At 35.0% G+C, this 24,927-nt stretch overlaps 2 protein-coding genes across 3 annotated transcripts; both read right to left on the reverse strand.

Moving 5' to 3' along the window:
- Positions 1-16,585: 16,585 nt before the first annotated feature.
- On the reverse strand, positions 16,586-18,699 carry LOC140177941 (CRM-domain containing factor CFM3A, chloroplastic/mitochondrial-like). 2 transcript variants are annotated; one of them, XM_072211802.1, is made up of 6 exons: positions 18,605-18,699; positions 18,089-18,333; positions 17,867-17,993; positions 17,449-17,779; positions 17,171-17,327; positions 16,586-17,089 (listed from the first exon to the last, which is right to left on the reverse strand). In XM_072211802.1, the coding sequence occupies exons 2-5, from the start codon at positions 18,286-18,288 to the stop codon at positions 17,308-17,310; spliced, it is 678 nt and encodes a 225-aa protein (XP_072067903.1). In that variant the 5' UTR covers positions 18,289-18,333; positions 18,605-18,699; the 3' UTR covers positions 16,586-17,089; positions 17,171-17,307. The 2 variants fall into 2 exon arrangements, with proteins under 2 accessions (XP_072067903.1, XP_072067904.1); XM_072211803.1 differs by having other exon boundaries at positions 17,867-17,997; positions 18,605-18,694.
- On the reverse strand, positions 18,601-23,919 carry LOC112738154 (uncharacterized). Its single transcript, XM_025788474.2, has 14 exons — positions 23,256-23,919; positions 23,098-23,172; positions 22,891-22,998; positions 22,695-22,727; positions 22,470-22,559; positions 22,262-22,387; positions 21,879-22,004; positions 21,222-21,629; positions 20,979-21,113; positions 20,369-20,587; positions 19,843-20,115; positions 19,563-19,700; positions 19,067-19,369; positions 18,601-18,972 (listed from the first exon to the last, which is right to left on the reverse strand). Exons 1-14 carry the CDS (start codon positions 23,436-23,438, stop codon positions 18,766-18,768), a joined length of 2,424 nt encoding a protein of 807 aa, XP_025644259.1. The 5' UTR covers positions 23,439-23,919; the 3' UTR covers positions 18,601-18,765.
- Between the last annotated feature and the right edge of the window lie 1,008 nt (positions 23,920-24,927).

Genomic DNA, 24,927 nt, shown 5'->3' on the forward strand with positions numbered 1-24,927 from the left:
TAGTGCTATATGATTAATTATTAAAAGAAAAAAATATTTTCATACTTTATATAATTAAAAAAAGATATTAAAAATCTAATTTATATCTTAATATCAATAAAATACCAAAATATTATTATAATTTATCTAAAAAATACTTTATATTATATATATGAATAATGCTACACATCCAAGTCTTTTTCTTAACCAAGTCCAACCAAGTTGGTCTAAAATAACAAAAACTTGTTATACCTAACATTATTTCAAGTCTTATTTTTTAACTTGGTTGAACTTAGTTTATAAAAAGATTTGGATGTGTAACATTACTTTTTATATATATGTCGTATTTCCATGTCTTATAAAAATTTTAAATTTGTGTGTCCGAATATCTCATGTCGTATCATATTTTGTGTCTGTATCAGTATATGTGCATCATAAATTTATATTACAATTGCATTACTGGCATCTGTAAATGAACTATACATCATATATGAACAAAAAATTTACTTGCATATGCTGTTGTCTAACATTTTTCATAGTATACAAATAACAAGGTTTATGCATGCTAAGTAGCATTATTACTCGAAAAAGAAGCAAGAATTGTGGGCAGACGAGCGAATAACCTATGAATATCAAGAAAACGAAAAATAATTTTCTTTGTTTAGAATGTAATTTTTCATCCTCTATAGATATTTTATACGGTCAACTAATTTTTAAAATAATATTTTTAAAAATTATTTATATATAAATTTAATTAGATAATTATTGTATAAAAAAGACTTTATACTCTATGCATCAAAATTAAACTCATTTTCTTAATTTTTAATTAACAAAGATTAAAATAAATTTTTTTTGTTGTGTTTTTTTTAATTAAACTCGAATTGTCCTTGCAACATATTCTAGTTTATGTCTAGAGTTAATTATCGAAAACTAAAATGCCCAAACATTTTAGTAAAGCCCATCTAACGAGCCCAAACAAAATTAAAATCTCATTTAGAAAATGTCTATGATCGGAAACAAAAAAAAAAAATGTCTATGTTCTAACTACAAAGACAGAGCATGTCAAACCACATCGAACCCTCCCCACACCCATAGAAGAAACAAAAATCCCAGTAGATAATCTACTTCCAAAATCATTAAATCAACCTACACATATATAATATTGAATGACAAACCGGAGTGAGGCATACATTGTCTTTGGAAAGGATGAAAAATATTTACTTTTTCTATTCCATACTTATCTGTAAGTGACTGGATTTGGTGAAGAACTATTGCTCCCTCCTTCAAATATTGTGAACTAGAATACACCCTGTGCCAAGAATTAGGGGTGACAAACAAGTGGTAACCCGCTCGCTTAACTCGTGGGAAAAGGCAAGCGGGACTAGACTTTTACTACCACCAAAAACAGCATGTCCGCCTAACCCAGCAAGGGGAGACGGGAAAGCCCAGTGGGCGCTTGCCTATTTTGTTTTTTTAACCTATTTATCCCCTGACCAAAAAAAAAAAACCCTTTTATCCAAATTTAATACTAAGCTAGTATTTGTTTTTAAAGACTAAAATTAAGGCCGGAGAAATAAAATTTAATATTGAGAAAAAAGATCAGAGATTCAAACTAAAATTTCAGTCATTTTTACTATCTCTAGAAAGTGACAACTGTAAGATCCAGAATTTTCAAGTAAATCTTACTGTGAATTAATTTTAATTCATTTATTCATTAGAAATTTTATTTTCAGAAATTATTTTATTAAAGCTAATTAAATTAGGTTTTGATAATTAATTAGAAATTTTACTTAATTTTATAATTATTGAATAATTTTCTATATTTAAATTATACAGCTTAACAGTTGCAAAAGAATAAGAATTTTATACAATTTAGTTAAATAATAGAGATTCTAGAATTTAATACTTTAATTTGATTAATAAAGAAAATTAATTATATTATCTTTAATTTTAAATATATGGAATGTAAGTTCAGTCTGAGAAGAGAAAACACTAATATAGAGGTGAAGATTGGAGAAAACATCCTACGACAAGTTAAAAGTTTTAAGTATCTTGGATGCATTATACAGGATAATGGAGAGATTGAACAGGATGTAAATCATAGGATTCAAGCAGGTTGGTCAAAATGGTGGAGTGCATCTGGCTTTATATGCGACAAAAAAGTGTTTTTAAAACTTAAAGGTAAATTCTATCGCACCGCTATAAGACCGGCTATGCTTTATGGTACGGAGTGTTGGGCGGCTAAAAGGAGCACGAACATAAGCTGAGTGTGGCAGAGATGAAGATGTTGAGATGGATGAGTGGTTATACGCGATTGGATAAAATAAGGAATGAAGATATAAGGAAGAGAGTTGGAGTAGCACCCATTGTGGAAAAGATGGTTGAATCGCGTCTCAGGTGGTTTGGACATGTGAGAAGAAGACCGATAGAACATCCAGTCAGGAGGGTGGATGAGATGGAAGATGGACAAAGGGCGAAAGGCAGAGAAAGACCTAAGAAGACCATCCATGAGGTGTTCAAACGAGATCTACATGTAAACGGTCTCTTTGTAGACATGATACATGACATAGCACAATGGCGTCGTTTGATTCATGTAGCCGACCCCACTTAGTGGGATAAGACTTTGTTGTTGTTGTTGTTGTTGTTGTTATTGTTGTTGTTGTTGTTGTATCTTTAATTTTAAATTAAACTATTCGATTAAAAGTCAATTAGTAAATTAATAATCAAATGATATTTTTAAAATAATTTTAATAGATGAAATTAGGTTTTTAATTAATACTCTATACCCTTAATTTTATTAAAATGACCTAAACTACCCTAATCTTAACCCTCTACCCCACTTCCTTCCCTTCCCCAAACCTAACCTAAATATATTGCTTCAGAAAACAAAGAAGAAAAATAAAGAAAGAAAAAGAAAGAAGGAAAGGCGAGGAAGGAGAGGGAGGAAGTGAGCGCCGGGGAGGCTGTCTGCGTACGCCACCGTCGTGTACCACCGCCACGTCGCCGACGAAGAGGAGAGAGAGAGCAGTGCCGAGGAGGCTTCGAAGCCTGCGTCCAGCCCTCGCCGTCCTCACCGTCGAGGTCTTCACCGTCGCCGTTGCGGATCAGATCTGAGGCGAGAGAGCAGGCCGCGAAGGAGGAGGGAACCGCGTCGTCCGTGAAGCTTGACTCGCCGTTGCTCGTGCTCGTCGCCGCCAGAACCCTTGCCGTCGCTGCTGCCGTTGGACGAAGGAGAGAGGAAAAAGATGCGATGTACATAGCAGCTCACTGCCGTGCTTCATCTCCGCCGCTGCCATGGACGCCGATGAGTTGCACGGTGTCATCGGGGTTTGATGAGGAAGGTCCGTGGATTGGGGTTTTCCAAAATCAAGGTTTGGAATTTGGTGAAGATTGGTTCAGTGGTTGGGTTTTTGGAGTTGCTGTTCTGTCACCACCGTTGTTGTAGTCGTGCCTCTATTGCCAGAAAACGGCGCCGTTGTTGCCGGAGAACCACCGTTGAAGCCGCTACTGTTCTGGTGAGCCTTACCCTTATTTCTGATCTCCTTTTGTACGCTTAAGTTGTTCCATTGCTGTTGTGAGGGAGTGTTTATGTTGAATGAAGTTGTTATTGTGAGTTATTCAGCTGCCGCCGCCACTAGAGGTAGCTACTGGAGTTGCCGCCGAAACCCTTGTCTTCTTGGTAAGCACTTTGTTTCCGAAACTTCTTGAAATCAGTGTTCTATTGTAATCTGTTGGAGATTCTGAGATGTGGGTACCTTAGGTTTGGGTTCCGGTATTTGTGCGTCGAAATTAAGGTTGCTACAGAACCATCAGAGCTTCCGGCCGCTATTAGAGCTGCTGTCCGGTCAATTTGGAAGCTGCTACTGTGTCGCTCTATTCTATTTATCGTGGTGAGATTATTCGGTTTTGTTCTTATTTATCCCAATATTCTATTATCAATTATGTTCTAATATCGCTCAATATCCATTCCGTGTTAATTCTAAATTATGACAAATATGTGGTTATCGGAATTTCTGCGGCTGCTGCCGATTAGCATGAGAATAAGGATTCAATGGGTTTAATTATGCAACTTGCGACTAATCGAGGTAGGGGCGTTTTCATTAAACTCATTTTTATTCTTAAGAGTTGTTATAAATTGATATTTAAGCAAATAAATATTTTTAGTGATTACGGAGTCTTATGAATTGAACTGAATTGCCTTGAATGAATGTGATTGCTTACTTGACTGTGGCTATTTCTGAATATTGAGTTGGTATTGAGATAGTGAGTGGAAGATTAATTTGAAAATCTGATTTGAATGTTTATCAAGTATAATTTGAGAATTGGAAAATGATTTGATGTTAGAGTTAATTTGGGTTTGGAAAACAGCTTGAGATTTGTGAATGACTCGGATTTGAAACCATTGAAAAGGGTTTGAGTAAATGTTGGTTGGCTTTGTTGGAAATGAATTGAGATCTGGAAAGGATTATAATATTAGAAATAAGCTTGATTTGTTGAAAAATGAGTTTAAATTGAAAATGATCTGAGATATTGAAATTGCTCTGATTTTGAAATTGAATTGAAAGGAGTTTGAGAAATGGTTTTGTTGGAACCCGAAAAGGGTGGCAGATTCCGAGTTTTAGAGGAGATACTGCCGAAATTTTATAAAATTAGAAGTTTCATTTGAAGTAGTTATTTTAAAAAGGTTTAATTTTAAGCATTATGTGGTTTAAGATTACTTTATTTATCAAAGAAAGAATTATGTTTTGGTTTGAGATTGTTGATTAACGGAAAGAAGGATGATGAGGATTGATTTGAAATATGATTTTTGAATGAATTTGGAAATGGGATATGGATTGACGAATGATGATGATATTGAGAATGGCTAAGATATTGATGAATGATGAATGAATTATTTATATGGCTTATGAATTTGAAATATCTTAGATACGAGGTTCTCTGGATTAAGTGCCGTGGCTTGCCATCACGTGTACCGGGTTGAAAACTCGATACTCTGTTGACCCTATGACGTAAGTGTGACCGGGCACTATATAAATTCCCGGAAATGTTACCCCCATTGAGCAATATTGATTATTTGAGAAAAAGCTGTGCATAGACTCTTGGGGATGCACGTCGGGGGACAGTCTAAGGACAATTCAGACTTGTCGGGTTGGCTGGATAACCGACAGATGAGCCTCATCAGCCGTAGGACAGGCATGCATCATATGTATTTGTATGCTTTGCTTGGGTTTGAACTTGTTTTGGTTTGCCTAATTGCTAAACTGTTCTTAACTGCTACTTGAACTATTTGCTATAACTGCTACCTACTTGTGCTTTCCTTGTCTGTGTTGCCTGTGTTTGTCCTGGCGTGCTACATTTGAGAATGAACTTTGGTGCTAAATTAATGACTGTGTTGTTTGATTGCGTGGTTAGTTTTTGATTGAGTTTTTCTTATACGAAAGGAAAGGTTTCAGACTTATGAAGGATTAAACATTGTTTCTTTAAAAAAGTTTTGAACGATTTCGTATTGGTTTTAAAAGATTCATAAGCCAATGATAATCGCTAAGCTTAAAAACAGTTTTCTTATTAAATATCTTCTTATGACAACTTTGAAACTCCGTGGTGAGACCATGTGGTTAGGTTCTCACCCCCTACAGCTTTACCTTTTCAGGAACCAAATGAAGAAGCATTAAGAAGAGTTATACTGCGTTTGGTTTATATGCTGTTGTATTAATTAGATTATTTTCTTCCCTCGTCTTTGTTATTACAAGTTTGTAAGAGGGATATGAATTATATGTTTTATATGTATAATATATTGAAATATTATGTAAGCAGTCTTGTATATGAATCTATGCCTGTTTGTATTTTTCTTAACATAAAGTATTTATTTCTGGTTTTTCAAAGAAATCAGCGATACAATGTCGAGTCATAGGCTCCTATTTTAATATTTAGTATGTAAAATAGTCGTAATACTTCTTGTTATCAGAGTAGCGCATCCGGAAGCGTGACTTCTGATAGTGAGGGTGTTACAACAACAATGAAGATTGAAATTTCTAGAGACGAACACTAAAATTTTAATAACATTTATTTTTAAAAATATTTTATTTAATTTTTCAAAACCTCCATTCAACTTTTAGATCCAGTTTGGATAAATAGTTTAATTAAACTTATATTAAAAAAATAGTTTAAATAATAAATGCTTATATTAAAAAATAGTTTGTGTTTGGTTTTTTAGTTCTAAAAGTACTTATTTTAAAAGAATTGTGATAAAAAGCTTTAAGAAAAGGACAATAGGTCTTTGACCTTTTGGCCCATGAACATTGAAGTCCCATTGAAGTCCCAGAAGATTTAAAAATATATTTAAATTCCTGACTTTCTCAAAACCTAGACACATCGATCTCTCGATCTCTCTGTTCACTTGGGTCTGTCAAACCCAATGGAAAAATCAAATGTGGCTTCCGTTGTCCTGATTTGGCCGATATACGGATGCACACATGGGAAAGTTTTTAAAATGAGACATTTAGACCTAGAGATTGATATGTCCAGGTTTTGAAAATGTTAGGAACTTAAATATTTTTTTTAAATTTCTAGGGACTTAAATGTCGGCGAACCAAGAGGTCAAGGACCTATTTATCATTTTCTCAAAAGTTTTTTATTATGAGAGAAATCATTTTTTTTAACTTCTCCATAAACACTTAAATAGCTTCTTATAAAAAATTATAATTTAATTTTAAAAATTGTACCACACATTAATATTATATATTTTTATAAATTAAAAATAAAAAAGTTACTTATTAACCTATTTAAACAGGTCCTTCGTCCCTCACCACAGCACTGCATCTACTCCCACCAAATAAGTACTAAAAAACAAGATTCTGAAAACCGGTTCGGACTGGCCGGTCAAACCGGTTGAACCATGAACTGCACAGAAAAATGAATCGGTTAAACAACAAAACTGTAGAATTTAAAAACCGGGATTGAACCAGTGAAGTGGCCGGTTATCGGTCGGTCGAACCGAACCGTGACCCGACCGGTTTTTTGGCTGGGCAGCAAAACGTTGCCGTTTCATGCTTTGCTTAGCCCTAAATCGAGTAAATCCCAAATTCGTTCCTTGAATCCCCCTCCTCGTCGAGCTTCAGAGGTGAGAACGCCTCTCTGACCCTCACGACAGGGGTTCTCATCGAGCTCGTCGTCCCTCACCTCTGTCCGGCCACCGCGTCGTGCCGCCGCCGTGGTTCCTTCGAACAGCCACCTAATCTCGCAGCAGCCGTCGTTCCTTCGAAGGTGCTCCACCACTGCTTAGTCACTCGGCGTCACTGTCTCACACTCTCCCTATTGCATGTTCTGTTGAAGGCGCCTTCGAGCTTCCAGAGTTCCAGGTAATTTTTTTAGATGAACTCTGAAACTGTTAACTCTGTTACTGTGAACTCTGTCTCCCTATTTTATTTTTCTTTGAACTGTGTAGTGTGAAACTGTGAACTGATTCAACTGATCCTGCTAAACTGAATAGTGAACTTTGGTTAATAATTGTTGTTTACTGAACTGATTTTACTTTGTTTAGTGAACTGGATTTTGTTGTTTGTTGAATAATTGTGAATAATTTTGAAAAATTTTGGATGTTGTTTGTTGTGAACTTGAAAGTTGAGATTATTGAGTTGGAGTGGGCTGTTGTAATATAGAAATTGAAAAAAACCATTGTTGGATTGCTGGTAATGTTTAGGTATGGATGAAAGTATCAACCAAGAACTACCTAGGAATAATCATGCTAAAAATAATTCTGCTTTGAATGAACCTTCTCTTCCTCCCGCATCTAACGAAAGTCAATCACAAACTTCTAATGTTCGGGGGAAAACTGATCCTGCTTGGTAGATTCCGATGATAAACCATCACTGGGAATTGTTTATGAAGGTATGTTGAGGTCAGAAAATGGAATCAAAGAAATGTTCAAGCATAGTAAGACTGCATATCAACCTTACACAGAGATTATCAACTCAAGATGGGACAAACATTTGAAAAAAAATTGAGTAAATTACCAATTATTACCCCGATTTTGTAAAACACTGACAATAATAACCCTAATATTTGTTAACAACAATTATACCCTCGAAAGTTTTAAAAACGCAACAAATCTGCTGAACCGTGAAAAGAGTCCTTCTCCGTTAAACGGAGCTTGGTGATGTGACAGACGGAATTCCAACGTGGCATCTATTAAGGGTTTCAGTCCCGTTTCTCCTTTATATGGAGATGAAAGAGAACGTTTTTCCCAATTCACCAGAAAGATAAACCTTAACATTTTTCCCAATTCACCAGAAGCAGAAGCATGTCCAATAACAATCGAAGGACACAGTCAATCAAAAATAGTAGCTCTGAAGGGCTCGAAGAGCACGGGAGCAAGCCCTATGACGGGACATGCTTCTGCCGTCTTCAGGTGGTGGCATTGAAGTCGAAGACGAGAAGAAACCCAGGGAGATGGTTTTTTATGTGTCCTCTGTGGAAGGTATGTATGAATTTTTCTGGTAAATCTTTCCCCCTTCCCTATTGAGAATTGAGCTTGATGAATGACTTTTGTGTTGGGCAGACGAAGAACACTGGGTGCCGTTATTTTTAGTGGATGGACAAAACCAACGAGGAATCTGTTGGGCTGGAGAAATTATCCAAGAATGGAACACTAGTATGCAATGAATGTGGAGTCTTGAAAGGGAGATTTACCAGTGTTGAGACTGAGACCATACACAGAGATGGAAAGATGATGATGGAGTACATGAAGAGAGTTGAATTGTTTCTATGCATCATTCTGTGTGGAATTGTACTGAGTTTGATTATGAGTGTGATTTTTTTGGTTAGATAGGAGAAGGGATGCATGCAGGACAGTTTTTATTAATGGATGTTATGTGTTATTGTTTTGTGGAAGTTATGTTGACATTGTTGTAGCTATGTTTCTTGCTTGTTAATAAAGTGGATCTGTGTCTTACACTCAATTGTAGCTATTTTTCGTCACCATTGTTCTGTGGGGCAGGTTGCGCTCTACCATATGGTTGGGGCCTTCCATGTTTCTTCTTGCATTTTCTTTTCCAGCCATCAGCTTTTTCAGGATGAGATTGCCCCTCTTCGCCTTCAACATGTGTCTCATGGTTGTCTCCTAAATTGGATTCCTCATTTTCAACTGTTGCAGCTTGAGTTTGAATGGGTACGTTATCAGTAGCTACGTCATCTTTCTCTGATTGATCATTCCCCCCTTTACTCAACATTGATTCACCCTCCTTTTGCTGTTGCTCCTCATACTATGGGGGATCATCTTGATGATTTTTCTGATTTTTTGAAGAAGCTCCATCTACTTCTATATCATCTGGTCTTCCATGTTCCTCATGCTGTGGGAGATCCTCGTCATGATTTTGCTGATTTTCTGAAGGAGGTCTCTCAACTTCATTAACTAACTCTGGATCGGCATCAATAGGATGCTCAAAATACAAGTGGACCCTGTTTTCATTCTTCAGTGCAACATCACACAACTTAACCACATCGGCATCCCTTCTCAGCACCCATAACCCGTTAGCTAAATCCATCCCTGGCTCCAACCAATACACTTCATTATACTTAGTATAACCTAAATCCAGAAACAAACCCTCAACAAGGAACAGATTACATGTATCAACATGCACCCTGTCGATCATACTCACTAAACCACCGTTATACCTCACCACACCATCCGCATCCTTCTCTAGCCAACCCCGATGGTGATATACAAACGTGATATGAGTTTCCATCTAACAAAAATCATCAAATAAGTCACAATCAGATAAATCAACACATCAAGACACCCCATCATCGAACCGCCATTTCAAAAAAAAAAATTCACTTCATCACCAACAATATGTAAACCCTAACGAACTGATAATAAGAAGAACAGAAACATATGATACTTATCGAAACCTTCGTTGTTCAATGGAGATTTCTTCACCGAGTATCAATGCCAAACGTGAGATTGCATGTGATGTTAACAATTCCAAGAGGCGAATGCAGAGACACACAAGATGAAGAGAAACAGAGACCAACACTAAGAAACTCTTCAGTTTTCCACGTCCTAAATGGTCATAGTTAAATGGAGTGTTTCATTTAAGGTTAGCCTGGTCATTTACTTCGAATTGGGCAATTAGGTTTCATGAATTAGGGATAAAGGAGAAACGGGACTAAAGCCCTTAACAGATGCCACATTGGAATTCCGTCTGCTACATCACCAAACTCCATTTAACGGAGAAGGGCTCTCTTCACGGTTGGGCAGATTTGTTGCGCTTTTTTAAATTTTCAAGGGTATAATTGTCGTTAACAAATATTAGAGTTATTATTATCAGCGTTTTACAAAATCGGGGGAATAATTGGTAATTTACTCAAAAAAATCTTCATGCAGCAACTTATTTCTTGAATCCTGCTTGCTTTTTTGATGAAAATTATAGAGAAGCACCTGATGTCATGCGAGGTTTACTTGATCTTGTTACATTGCATTGCAAGGTTGATAATTTAGATTCAGTTGAGGCAATGAAAGAAATACACTTATATAAAGATCGAAAGGAAAGCTTTAATAGGCCTGAAGCTTTTCGAGTTGCAAAAAAACTTCAACCTGGTAATAATATCTGTTTGATAATAACTTATTTAGTTATTTACTTATTTTATGTTTTTGTTTCCTTAATTTGATAACTAATACTTGAGCTATGGGATTGTAACTTGTAGATGAATGGTGGAGGTTGTTTGGTGGTTCTGTTCCATGTCTACAAAACATGGCAGTTCGCATTCTTAGCCAAGCGTCTGCTTCTTCAGGGTGTGAAAGGAATTGGAGTCTTTTTTATCAAATTCATACAAAAAGAAGGAATAGATTGGAGCATGATAGGCTAAGTGATATTGTGTATGTTACATATAATTTGTGTCTTATATCCAGGTAATATATATTTCATCATTTCATTTCATATCATTAGATTTTGTGTAGTTAATACACTAGGCTTATCATATATTGTATTTAATTTGTTAGGATAGAAAGAAAAAAAAAAAGAAAGCAAAAGGTGCAATATGATCCAATTGATATTGAAAGTATTGATATGGTTGACTTTTGGGTGACGGAAGAGGTTGTTGAAAAAGTGCCTGATCTTCCAAGTAATATTGAAGACTTGCTTGATGAGTATTATAGTTTATTGATCAGATAATAAATTACAATAGCTTTGATCTTTAATTTATTGAAAAGTGTTATATTTTGTTAGATGAGATTGATGATGGTTTAGATCAAAGTGGTGGTGGTGGTAGTAGTAGTACATTTTATGCTGCACCACTTGCTTTTTCTGGTCCAAGTAGTGGAAATGAAGGTGATGATATCAACGACGCAAATCTGCAGCAAGTTATGGAGGATTTTTATGATTGATGACAAACTTGGATCATTTTGATGTTGCCATATTATGTTTGATTGGTTGTTTTATTTTTTGACTTTTGAATTTGTATTTGAATGAGATTATAACATTCTGGTTTGTGTAGTACTTTTAATTTGAATGATATTTTAAAGTTTACATTAGACTATAATTATATTTTAATGTGTTTATTTATATTTTATTTATTATTTTATTATAAAACAGTTTTTCAGTTCAACCACGGTCGAACCAGTTAAACCTATAAACCAATAAACCAGTAGCTAGAGCAGTTCAATGACCGGTTCAATTCTCAAAACCTTGCTAAAAAATAACGTAGTCCTATATATTTTATATTATATACAATATAAAAATTTAATTAATCTCTATCTTCTAGTCTCTAACTCTCAGTCTCTAATCTCTCTTCCAACACTACCTAAGTCTAAAAGTCATATCTAACTCCCTGGTCTATACTCTCTACCATTACCAGTAACAACGCCCTCACTCACTTCTCACCCTCTCTTACCTCGTCACCTCTCCTACAAGAAGCATGTGGCCTAGCTCGCTTCCACAATCACCTTGTCCGCTTCCACAATCCACTTCTCCACCGCTCCAGACAGCCAACATCCCATTGCCAGCACCCCAACACGGCAACACCAGTACACCACCGTCTTTGTCTAATCCTCTTGCATTGCCATCACAGCAGCACATCGTCGACAGCACGCATCGCAAGCAGTGCACCACCATAGCTAGCACACTGATGCCTCTACTCTTCTTTGACACCTCTGATCATCCACGCCAGCCCCTCCGTTGTGACTTATCCCCCCTCTCCTTCTACAATGGTTGAAACGATAACAAATTAATTGGATGAAACTGGTTTCTATGCCCTCTTTTTTATGCTACCCACACCAAGAATCTCGAAAAATCGTAACTAATTCAACAAACAAATCCTATCTTCTAGCCATAGAGGGAATTTTAAACGCAAAGAGTTAGAGTGGAAAAGAAAAAGACGAAGTAATTAAAATGTTGAAGTGGGAATGTTTCAAGCTTTATTAAGGTTTAACGACATCATTTCATTAAATATTTAGAGCCAAAATTAAAGCGACATCATTTGGTCTAATCTAATTTGACAAGTATGTTTCAAGTCATCCATCTAAGGAAATTGATGGAAAATAGGTGAATAAGTAAACTATTGAACTATACTAGTATATCAATCAAAGTAATGATAAAAAATCTTAACACATCATCTTATTATTATTTAAAGATTCAAATATGTATGTTAATATTTGAAGATGGTAAAAACTCATGTACAGTCAACTTCACGTGAAGTTGATAATTAAAAATTTTTAGATAAAAATTTAGTCAAATCATTTAATAGCTCTCAGTTATCAACTTCACGTAAGCACCTGCATTTTTATCATTTTCTATCAAAATTAGATTGAGGAGCAAAAGTACTAAACAATAAAGTGAATAATATGTGGGAAAAAAAATTCTAAACTTTAAACGATAGACTAAGGCACTACATGACTTGGTCTTATGGCGTTTGAATATGTCGTGCTAGAAAATGCATCACGTTTCAAAACCTAGCTATAACTAAGAAATGGTTATATGAAACCCATAGGGAAGGAAGGGTGTGCATGTGTGTTAGGATGTACGACCAAAAAAAGAATGATATGATAATTTTTTTGAAAATGCGCTTGTGCTTTTTAAAAAGTATAAGTATCTCATTTTATGTTTGGTAAATTAAAAAGAGTACGTATTTATACAAAAGTTAAGAGATAGATATTGAAATTGAGAGATAAAAACTGAGAGACAGAGACTGAAATAAGTCTCAATATTGTATTTTGTGTAAAATAAAAGACAGAAATTGAAATAAGAATGAATCTCTAATTTAATTTGCACAAAGGGTAAAGTTGAAATTAATTAATTGAAATTAGAGTATTTTAAGTATAAAATGTTATTTACGTTTCAGTCTCTTATTTTAAAAATTTCAATCATCTATGTCTTTACTTTTTGGAGATACTGAAATACTGAAATTTTGGAGACAGAGACTGAAATTTAGACTAAAATTTTAATACCAGTTTCTGAACTAACAAACATGATACTGAGTTCTAATCTGCCAGATTCTGTCCTAATACTTCAAAACAAACACTAACTAAAAGACATGAGTACTTTTAAAAGTATTTAAGGTAAAACTTTTTAAAATTAGTATGTACTTATCAATAAAAAATTCTAATATAAATTTATACATTGATTAATTTCTAGGTTTAATTACTCTACAAGTCCTTATAGTTTCACCAAATTTTCAATTAGGTCCCTATACTTTTTTTTCTTATCAATTGGGTCCTTATACATTAATTTTTTTTCAATTTAGTCCCTGTTAACGTTAAACATTAAAAAAATGTTAGTGAATTGTAAAATTATTTGTATACCCTTAGGGACCCAATTGAAAAAAAAATATAAAAACCTAATTGAAAATTTAGTAAAACTATAAAATATTCAATAAAGATATTCCTATAATCCCTATTCAATGATTTTACGACATGAAAAATATTCCTATAATTCCTTTTATTTTGCCACTATCATTCTTTTGCTTATTTATATACAAATTATACCAAAAATACTTTTTTTTTACTTTCAAAATATCTTATCTTAAGAACATACAAAAAAGGAAGGGATAAAATGAAATAGAAATAGTAGTAATAAGTATATGTAAAATTCAGTTTTCATCATTTAAGTATTCATTATATTCATGTAATATTTTACATTTGTGTGGATTTATGGAATATAATTTATATCTTTATCATATCATGGTACACCATAGAAAATCACAATACTATGTAATTTGTGTTATTGAAATTTGAAACCTAAAAACGAAAACCATAGAAAACGTAGTTTTCAATGTAATATAGATAATTTAGAAATAAGTTTTTGTGTGGTAGTCTCCCACACTTTGAACTAGTATAAGATTAACAATAACATTGATAACGACCGATTTCCAAGCCGAGAAAGATTCTAAAAGAGCAGACTTGAGTTCATCAGGTGTCCCAACAAGATAGTCCTTTTCACCAAAAACTTCAATCAAAACATGGTAACCTGCTTTCGAAACAAAAAAAATCGGAGTAAAATCATCTTTGTGAAATCCATTCATCTCTTTGGGATTCTTCGGGCACTTCCATATACACCTCCATATACGATCACTAAAAATAAAAAATGCATAACTATAGTTAACACATTTCTATTAGCAGCTTTTACATGCAATACCTATATAACATATAATCTCAGATACACAACATTTCAATCAACCATGGATGTATTGAAACTATTATGATAAAAAAACAATGAATAATCTTACCTCAAAAAAGTTAACAATGGCATTCAGGTTAGATCCATTAGCATTTTTCAGAACTGACAACGCTTCTAAAACCATTGCATCGTACCTAGAGAGAAGATAAACAAAAGCAACCAAGTCTCGAAATAATTCAAAAGTAACAAAATACCTTTTTATTTGATTGAGACATACAACATTTTTAACCACAACTACAATCCTAATCCACATCATTTAATTGCAATAATCCATGTAGAACTAGTGACATCAATTTGCATACCCAGGAGGATTCTTAGCATTTTTGTCATTTTGAGAGGAATCACTCATAGTAACAGAAAGATCAGGTTGATGAATCATAGTGGTGACAGGAATAGCATCTTCCCCAAAAACAACAATGACATTACCAACAGCAACTAGGGTAGCACTAGCAGGGCTGCAGCCTTGATTCTAGGAACCTTAGATTTTTTTTTTTTGGACTTTTGAGTGTCATTGCTAACGCTCAAATTTCGCCATTTATCCTAAATTACCACAAAAGAACAAAAATTAAAAACCCTAAATCCTTAACTCAGTTTTCTTCCATTCAAATTTTATCATTTATCCAGAAAACAAAATACACGAAGGGAAATTAGGCACATTGCAGTGAAATTTAAGACCCTAAAGACACGAAATTGAAAAGGCTACTTAGAAAAATTTTGTAACGAGAAGTGAGAAAGGGTGCGAATTGGGGATCTTTAAGAATGTTCTTCCACTTTCCTTGCACAAATATTCTAATCCATGGCCTATATCATGAAACTTGCCACCATGATGTATGTCTATGGTAAAATCCAAATCCCCATCACTACATTAAAAAAAAAAAAAGAGAAACAGAATCCTAATAAAACAGTATCATCACAGCAACAACAATCAACAATAAAGAATAAACCAAATTCATCATCAGCAAAATTAATTTATATGTCAATTCACCAATTAACAAAATTTCTGCATATAAATATCCATATTGTAAACCCTAAATAAACCATTATATCAAAATAATCCAGAAATCAATTCAACAAATAGATACTCAACCAATGTCATATTTTAAAAAAAATAAAATAAACATAAACATCAAGTTTTAAAACTGAAAAAAGAGGCTTTTTTTTTGTCATCTGTTTACAGATAGTTCGAGTACAGAGAGATTGAGATCGAGCAGAGGCACAACGCGAGGACGGGAGGCCAGGCGCTGCGGGGCTCGGCTCCGTGCGGCGCAGCAACGTCAGGCGAGGCGAAGCACCGCGAGGGACGGCGACGTCTTGGACGGACAAACGACGCAGAAGACCTCCAAACAGAACAAAGCAGAGAAGGAGGTGATGGACAGCAGACCACCAAGCGTCCGTTGCACATGACGCCAGAGACGGATGACAACGACAGACCGACGCAGAAGACGGCAATGGACGCGATCTCCAGAGAGCAACTTAAGGGTTTTTTTTTTTGGGATAAAATGCAAGGGGTGCTTTTGGTATTTTGAAAAAATTAATGTTTGTTCAGCTAGCTACTCCAACTAAATAACAAGAATATTCATTTTTTATCAAGATTCAAGAATATTCTTTATCTTAAACGTTATTCTCACGGTAGGGACTTAATTGAAAAAAAATTAACATACAGGACCCAATTGAAAAGAAAAAAAATATAAGGACTTAATTAAAAATTCGGTAAAACTATAGGGACTTAATTTAATTTTTATATTTATATTTATTATAGTCCTTTTTAATTTTAAGAATTATTTTATCAAATATAATTATGATGTTTATATTTATTAAAAATTATTTTTAATTTAATTTTATCAAATACAAGTACTATAATTTTTTAAAAATTATCTTTTAAAAGATAATTTTTATAAATTATTTTAAAAAATAAAAACTTTATCAAAAAAAGGACGGGGAGCCACAATTGCATTGCCTCTCATTAAATTGGATATTTACAGAGAGATCGCAGTGATAGATTTTGATTGGTGAGGGATTCCGTAGGCATGTCATGTCTCCCTCTAAAATTGAATAAAGCGGAACGCAGCAATTTTATTCCGCATATACGCAGACTTGATACCTAGCACTACCTCGCTGCATACAACGGCATGTCGTCCAGATCGATTGAGACATGAAAGATATAGAAGAAAATCTACAGATTTGCCATTGACATAAAAATTTGGAACCTCGTGGCGCTGCATGGCAATTGAACGCTTTAATGCCTCTGCCTTTGTTAGAAGGTTTCTTGGCTTTATGGTAACGGGGCACCTATAATTCTTCCCACGGTGGTAAATAAGACAACATCCTTTTGGAAGTCTATCTATCGACACTAGTATTCCACCACTTTCATTTAACAAGCTCACGATGTCTCCAATTCAAATGCATATTCTCAATGACACCATCAAAAACTCCACCTATACCTGAAGATTATCATGATGAGTAGTTGTTAGGTAATGCACCATTATGATATAGCAACTTTCATACAGCTGAAAATTACCCACCAAGTGGCAAGTATGGCTTCATAATTCGACCAACCCTGCGGAACATAGCACGTTCTTCTTCTGATATTGTTTCCTGATCACAATCAGGATCAGCTGGAACCAAGGAAACTTCTATTTTGGCTAAAAGATTTTCTGCTCTAAGCCTTTTGGTCTGGGCCTGTTCAGATTGTAACAATAATAATAATTACCAATAATAATAAATAAATGAAAAATAAAAAATCTCAAGCATATAATCTTTAACAATAAAAAGGATTTGAGATTTGCAAGAGCCAGTTTACGTTCAACTTTTCTGAAAAGCCTAATGTTCTTGGCTTTTGCAGACTCTTTGATCGTCTTCTCGCATTCTTTGGCAGATATATCCCTTCCCCAGCATGTCTGAGCCTCATAGAACTCAGCCAACGATCCTACTTGTGTCGTTGCTTCATCTGCCCCCGATTGAGTTACATCAATGGCTCTGCACCGTGCCTTCTCCTTATCATCTACTACTTGTTTTGTCATTTCTTGTCTTTCAACTAAAACAGTAGCGACACTAGTCGGGACAAAGTCCTTCCCGCTATACATTACAATGAAATATTTATTTCTTATCAACAAGGTACCTCCCATTAATTTCTGAACCAGGAAATAAAAACAAAAGATTTATCATCATGCTCCATTGAACAATGACTAGGACTATAACCAAAGCTACATATAACATACCTTGAGCTCCTCAGCCATTAGTTCATTGTTTGTATTCAGGATACCACGCTTAACAGCAATCTTCACAACTAAGCTTTTCTCCCAGAGCTTCAGAATAGCAACTGCGAGACCTTGGAGATTTCGGTTTCTACCTTTACAAGGTTCAACAAAAGATTCATGTAATGTAAGTAAAAGGATAATGAATTTAATACATTACCATTTACCGTGGTAGAATAACATTACCTAAAGCAAAATGGCAAGGAAGAGCTTTGGAGAGTCGTTTGGGTTGGGCAATTTTGGCGGTGATAGAGAAAGGCCTCAGAGTGCTCAGTTGATAAGAATGCGAAGCAGTTGTGCACAAGAATGAGGTCCTGAGACTCAGAGGAAGTTCCGATAACTTCGCAGTACTGTTCCGAAATGCCATATTCGCATCTACCCAGCATTTCTCTGCGCTACCTTTGGAATTTGTTTTGATGCATTTTCATTTCCTGTGTTATATAATAAAACAAAAATAATAATAATAATAACTTTTACATTAAGGATTATTCTCTACATACAAGTCATTTACACATACAAGTCCATACAAGTTATTTATATTGTATTTTTTAAAAATTTTTTATGTATGTGTATTAATAAGTTTTATATAATTCAAAACTCTTCCTCTCCTTCCTTGCATTATAAAGTGGATTTTATTCAATTAGGATTAACTTGTATAAACTTGTATGTCAAAAAGACTTGTATGTGTAGTAGGTCTCTTACATTAATAAGATTTTATTGACGGAGTAAGTGTTATACAGCAGATTGTCTTAATCCATAGTTAGTAGTAGGCGGAACTCTGATACACATGTACACATCAACATTAATCTATCTATGATGATTCATTGAAGCAATATACTTGAATGGATTGGAGGACTACTTAGTTAATTCTGAAGGGATGGAGAAGAATTGATGATCTGCTGTCCTAATTCCTTTATTTTGCTGAGAAGCATCATTTGCTGTGTCTCCAGCTGCGCTATATATCCTTCCTGAGTGTCCTCCAGAGTTTCTAGCTCACTCAAAATCCTAGACAGTCCTTCAACATTTCCGTCATCTATTAACGATCGAAACTTCATCATCATCTCTTTCATCTGACCATATTCAATTTCAACAGTTTGTTAAGGGAAAATGGAAACAGGAGACAGCTTCTGATTGGAATTGCTAAAATTATGCAAGAGATCTAACCTGGGTAGGAATTTGGTGCAATGTGCTTAACGAAGGTTCAGAATCCACAACTTGTCTCATTTTCATCTCAGGGACATTTCTTGTAATTTGGATGTGGATCTCGCCACTTTTCACCCCTTGGAGAGGTATCCACTTGTCAACCATCTGGTTTGGAGGCAACATTTGATATTCCACAACACATTCACCGATGCTTGATGTGGGCAGTAAAGCATTATGGTCCTTAACACGCAGTACAAGGAGACTGCCATCGTCCAGGAAGTCTAAGGTCTGGTTCCATTGAGGATTCAAAGTCTTGGGAATAACCTACCACACAATGTCAGATAAAATCAGCATAAAAATGCCATGGAAAAATGACATAAGCAAGAAAGAACAGGGGGCATAACACGTGAATGAAACAATGAAAGGCTTGGAGATTACACTTCACAAATATTTAGTAGAAATATGAGTATGTGTTATCAAGTGTTGTTACTGCAAATTAAGGATTCTAGGTCTTAACCTTTGTCCTTTTCTTCAAGTTTCCATAGTCTACCCTCACATAAGGATCACTTGTCCCTCTAAGATCAGCAGCAATAAGATCCCTTGCTTCAATCACAACTAGTTCTATCCAACCTTTGTGTGAGCTCGAAGCTGTATCCTGTTCATTTTGAAGGAGCAATGCATGATATCAAAGTTAGGTGAAAATTTGACATGGGTAAAAATAACTGAAGTGATAGCATCATATTATAATAAGTTATTGCTTTGTGCTTCATTCCCCAGCCCCTGTTGAGGACACATACCCTTGATCCTTCTTGGTCATTCACCTTAACTACTTCTATCTTAAGTCTTAACTCGCCAGAACTCGCTCCTTCCAGAGGGATCCACACATCCTTGACTGAGCCGTCTACTAGTCCCTCCAAATTTACATGAGCACTACCAATATTTTCATCTCCAAAAACTTCATTAGTAAAGCACTTTACATTTAGGTATTCATCACCACCCGTCTCATCAAATTCAAATGATTGATTCCAAATAGGATTTGGAGTTTGAGCATTCATGGTTTTCTGGATAGTCTGAAAGAGTATTAACAACCAAATCAGATAGTGAGTTATTTTCAAACGGCATTGCAATTTGCATCGATTATGCTTAAAGTAAACAAATATTCTATTTGCACAAGTTCTCTTTCCACAAATTGCACACAAGAAAGGGAAAGTGTGCTTCAAGAGTTTAAATCATTATTCATTATAGTACAACTACAAGTAAGCATCCTATTGAGAAACGTGTTATTCCAATCTCTACAACAGTTTGACAATCAGTTTCACTCACCTTTTCATACTGCAGTTTGACATATGTATCAACTTTTCCAAATTTGTCTTTTGTAGCTAGATCTTTTGCTTCAACAACAGTTATCCTAAGTTTCCTTCCAGTTTTTGACTGCAGATTTGATGATTCACTTAGTGGTGGCTGAGAGCTAGTACTGAGGCTGTTCAAGCTATGTGAACCATCAGCAAATTGCCATTCTTTTACTACAATTCTCACCTTCAACTGAAAATGGATGAGAGGTATGATGAGTTAAACATTCCATTCACATTCAATTTTATTTTCCTTTTTATTTTAATCAGAGAATAATGTTAGACAGAGGCAGGAAGCAATCATTTCATTATCTATACATCCATACATTTATACATATTATTAAAGGGGATTCTCCCATTTGTCTATACATCTATACGTACATATTATAAAGAGTACTCTCCCATTTGGTGTCCTTATCCTATTCCAAAAATGCCACTCTCTCTAATATCTCCTATAACTACTTTTACAATTCTAATTTCAAAGTATCCACTTCAAAAAAGCCTGCCTGGAAATACTATCGTTTTACACAACAAAGAAAAAGCAAAGCAAGTGGATGCTAATTTACTAGCCATAGATAATGTACCTCTCCAGAGTTGGACCCCTCAAATGGAACAGTCATTTCGATTTCATCTCCACAATCTTTTGCATGTGTTGCTATGACACCAGAGTTCGGCCCAGTTGCCCACATTATTGTCGAATCATCTTCAACATGCCTCATCTTCTCAAACACAAAGCATCAGTGAGGCTTAAAGATAGATAAGCAATTGCTGCAATGAGATAAAGTAAACAATTTTCTGCTTGTATATATTAACATCAATGACAATACCTTGATTTCACAACTTGCTAGGTAGTCATACTTCACACTGCTGGGAAGGCACTCATAAAGATTAAAGCGAACAATTCCTGTACTGTCATGTAATACCATATTAAACGTTGCATCCCATGTTGGTGTTGAACCTCGGCTCACACCTGTCCTCCTTGTCAATTCCTCTGCTTCTACTTCCACAAATGTCTGCAGGTCCTTGTCATCCAATTTTTCTTCCAAGCAGCCATTTTGCTGCCTCAAAGATGGGCTTCCCTTAAAGCAACTCCTAGAAAGTTTGTTGGCTGAAATCACTGTAACATATATAATGCCTCCAACAACTCTTTTCCTTAAATTCACTGCCGGCAAAGAGAAGCATCGGCGCCGAGGTTCCACCATGGTTTTAAGCAAAGTGTCGGTAAAAAGTTTCTCCTGTATAAAAGGAAAAGTGCAATTGGAATGAAATATCGTACTCCATTGGAGGAAAGTAAGACAGAAGGTTAAAGAAAGAGACTTAAATTCACATAGCACATTCAAAGTCTGAGCCCGCGGTGAAAATTGAAATGAACTAAGCCAAAAATGAATATAGAATCATCTTGATTTAATTATTTCAAAATGGATTGAATTATGCCAGAAATGATAAACATTAGCTTTTTCAAAAATAAATTCTCCAAGACGCACCAGCCAAGAAGAAACACCAGGCACCTCTGTTCCGCCACTTCCAAACGCAATTCCAATTCTCACCTCAGGTTTTGATGAAAATGAATACAGAAGGGCTTTTCCATCTAGAATTGGTGTAATGAGGAGCTGCATAAAAATGTGAATGATTAGATTAGCAAAGAAAAATGATTTAACTAATAATTAGTGGCTACAAACACAAGGCATAAGCGTTTAGAAATGAATTTTCTTCAAATCCGGGCAAAGTATTTTATAGTTCTCATAGTAATAAGTGTGATTACTTGCTTCAAAAATCAAACTTGCTTATTTGTTTTGATATATGTTGTTTCATTTTATATAGCTTAGTGCCTTAGAATCTTAAAGAAATATAGATCCTATTGACATACATCACCCTTGATATGAAGACTGTTAATCATAATTCGGGTAGTTCCCATCAATGGCTTGGCAAGCTTGGCAAGCATCAAAATACTCATGTCACTAGTGTCCCAATCAAAACCCATGTTCAAGATCCGCTGTCAAATACCAACAGAATACTTTACAAAATTGTTAGGTATGTGGAAACAGGCTCAAAACAATTGTGAAACAAAACAAAACCTGATCACCAGAAGTTGACCACCGCACCCCTTGAAGACCCAAACTTGGAGGGCATGATCCTAGCGAGAACTCACGCAGGTCAACTTTCTCCTACAAAAACAAGCATCTTAGTTCAGTACACATTTTCTAATTTTTCAGCATCATTAATCTTCATGTTACAATTAAAAAAGTGTGCAACTCTTTTACAAAAAAAAAAAAAAAAAAAAAAAGGCACAATTTACTTACTATAAGGCTCGGTTTCCGGAGCTTTAACCGCTTCTAGATCATGAGACAAGAAAAAAAAATCAAAGTTAACATAAAAACTTATATGCAATCAAATTAAAGCAATTTGGCACACAAAACCAAAATAAAGTAGAACGTAAGCGATCTAGTTTAGAAAATATATAGAATCCAGGCGTAAACAAGGAAAGTGAAATGTCACCTCCACTATAGCGGATAACCTTCTTGAAAGCTTTGGATTAAAATAGTTGGGCCAGACTTGAGTCAAGAGCTTATTCAACCATTCACAGTGTTCCAATGGTGTAACGGGCTATGTACACAGCAAGTTGAATTCATGTGAATTGTGTAGAGATAAATTGAGAATGCAAAAGGGAGAGAAAAGGAATTGGAAAATAGTATACCGACTCACCGAGGAGTTGAGCATGATGCGGCGCCATTTCTTATTCAAGTCCTCCTCAAGCAGTTTGCGTTGATAACTCTGATACTAGAAATAGAAAAATCATTAATTAGTTAATTAATTTATTTAGTAGCCAAAAGGAAAAGGGAAGAGAGAGAAGGGGTCGTTACTTGGATAGTTGTCCAAAGAGCAAGTGCAAGGAGAAGCAAATTGGAGAAACAAGAAACCCAGTAAGCAATGAGGAACAGTAAAGCAAGCAGGAATGGGATCCGAGGCTGAGTCACATGGCTCAACAAGAGTGCAGCCTCTTCCATGTTCATCGGAATCAGCTTTCTCTTGCCAGTACTACTCATTGCAGCCAGATGAGGGAAAGATTTCAAGCAAAACTAACTCCGATTTTGTCTCTAGCTCTCCCTTACATTGTAATTGGTCATTGGTGCTACTTTTTGGGAGGAACTCGAATGGAAAGAGGACAAAGGGGAAGTGCAAGAAATGAATATGAATATTAATAATCGTACGTCTTGAGTTGACGAATCTAATCTGAGTAAACAAAAATTAGAGTCTCGTCGTCGTCACAGAATGTCATAATTAATTAATTAAATCGATGGAACTTATTTAATTAGTACAGTAGGAGTTGCTGCAACTGGCCGCTCATCAAAACTATCCAACTACCTGCACACCTGTTCTTTAACTGTTATAACTTCTCAATCCCAAAGTTTGTTTGCACAAATCAACGGCTCATATTTGTTTACTGTCGAGCAATGCAAGGTTATTTTTTTTTCTGGAAAAAACTCACTTTTGCTAAAAAAATTGATGTGGTTTTAATTTTGACGTAATGTTTAAAGGTGGATATTCCTGCAAAAATATCTTCAAATGAAGACCATATTGCAAATTGTTAGATTGTTACCATCTTTATGTAAAGATGTTTTTATTGGAACATTCACCATATTTAAAAGGGGGATACGGTCTTGAACAAAGTTGCCAGAACCGAACCTAAATTGGTAGAATGACTGGCTTAATAATTCAAAAGTTCAATCAGAGTTCAACCAGAATTCAACCGATTTAATTAAATATAAAATATAATTATTAAAAATTTAATATAAAATTTTAAATATTTAAATTCAATGATTTACTCTTTTTATTCTTTGGTTCAACCTCTGCAATTTGTTACTTTATTCTTGTTAATTTGATGCCTCAATGCCTCTGTTATTGGTTGGGATTTCTCTGTTTTACCAAAACTTCGTAGTATGGTGAACTTCTTGGGTTCATGGATGCTTACCTTTTTTCATATTTTAATAAGTATCTATGGCATGATGTTTTGAACTCATGAAGAAAAAAAAAAACTTATAGTCCTTGCTTGTAAAAAACCTTCTTTTGTTCCATGATTTTAAAATGCTATGATAAATTTTTCAAGTGGTATAAGGCTTTTGGAACTGATGTGGCTTATGGTGGGAAGCATGGTTATACTATGATGATAAATGCTGGATTTGCAATTTACCTTTGCAAATACTTCAGTTACATAATCATGTGTACCAATCTTGTAATAGCCTCTTAGACTTTTTCTTTCACTTTACTAATTCACATTCACTGAAATTTCACATGTGAAGGATTAGTTTTCTTTTTGGTAATAATCAGGTGCTTGTCGAGACAGAAATAAAGACCCAAATCATGTTGAGTGGGTCAAAGCTCTTGTGAAAGATTTATATGTTCCTGGTTTGAGGGATTATGTTAAGAAGTTTCATACTTTAGCCTTGTATAGAGTCCAACAAAAAAAGTAATTGCTGCATCTAATTCACCTGCTGCCCCTCCTCTCCATAGTTCTGAAACATTTTGGGCTTCATG

The sequence above is a fragment of the Arachis hypogaea genome, chromosome 13, assembly GCF_003086295.3.
Source record: "Arachis hypogaea cultivar Tifrunner chromosome 13, arahy.Tifrunner.gnm2.J5K5, whole genome shotgun sequence".
In the NCBI taxonomy this organism is placed as follows: Eukaryota; Viridiplantae; Streptophyta; class Magnoliopsida; order Fabales; family Fabaceae; genus Arachis; species Arachis hypogaea.

Bases quoted from the DNA above. Each gene is read 5' to 3' on its own strand.
- LOC112738154 (XM_025788474.2), bottom strand. From the start codon at position 23,438: ATGAGTAGTACTGGCAAGAGAAAGCTGATTCCGATGAACATGGAAGAG. The intron at 20,116-20,368 runs GTGAGTGAAACT...ATACTCTTTCAG, and splicing joins TCAAACTGCAGTATGAAAAG to ACTATCCAGAAAACCATGAA. The intron at 19,701-19,842 runs GTATGTGTCCTC...CAAAATGAACAG, and splicing joins ATGACCAAGAAGGATCAAGG to GATACAGCTTCGAGCTCACA.
- LOC140177941 (XM_072211802.1), bottom strand. From the start codon at position 18,288: ATGCTGGGTAGATGCGAATATGGCATTTCGGAACAGTACTGCGAAGTT. The intron at 17,994-18,088 runs GTAATGTTATTC...TTGTAAAGGTAG, and splicing joins TCCTTGCCATTTTGCTTTAG to AAACCGAAATCTCCAAGGTC. The intron at 17,328-17,448 runs GTAAACTGGCTC...CAATCTGAACAG, and splicing joins GCTTTTCAGAAAAGTTGAAC to GCCCAGACCAAAAGGCTTAG.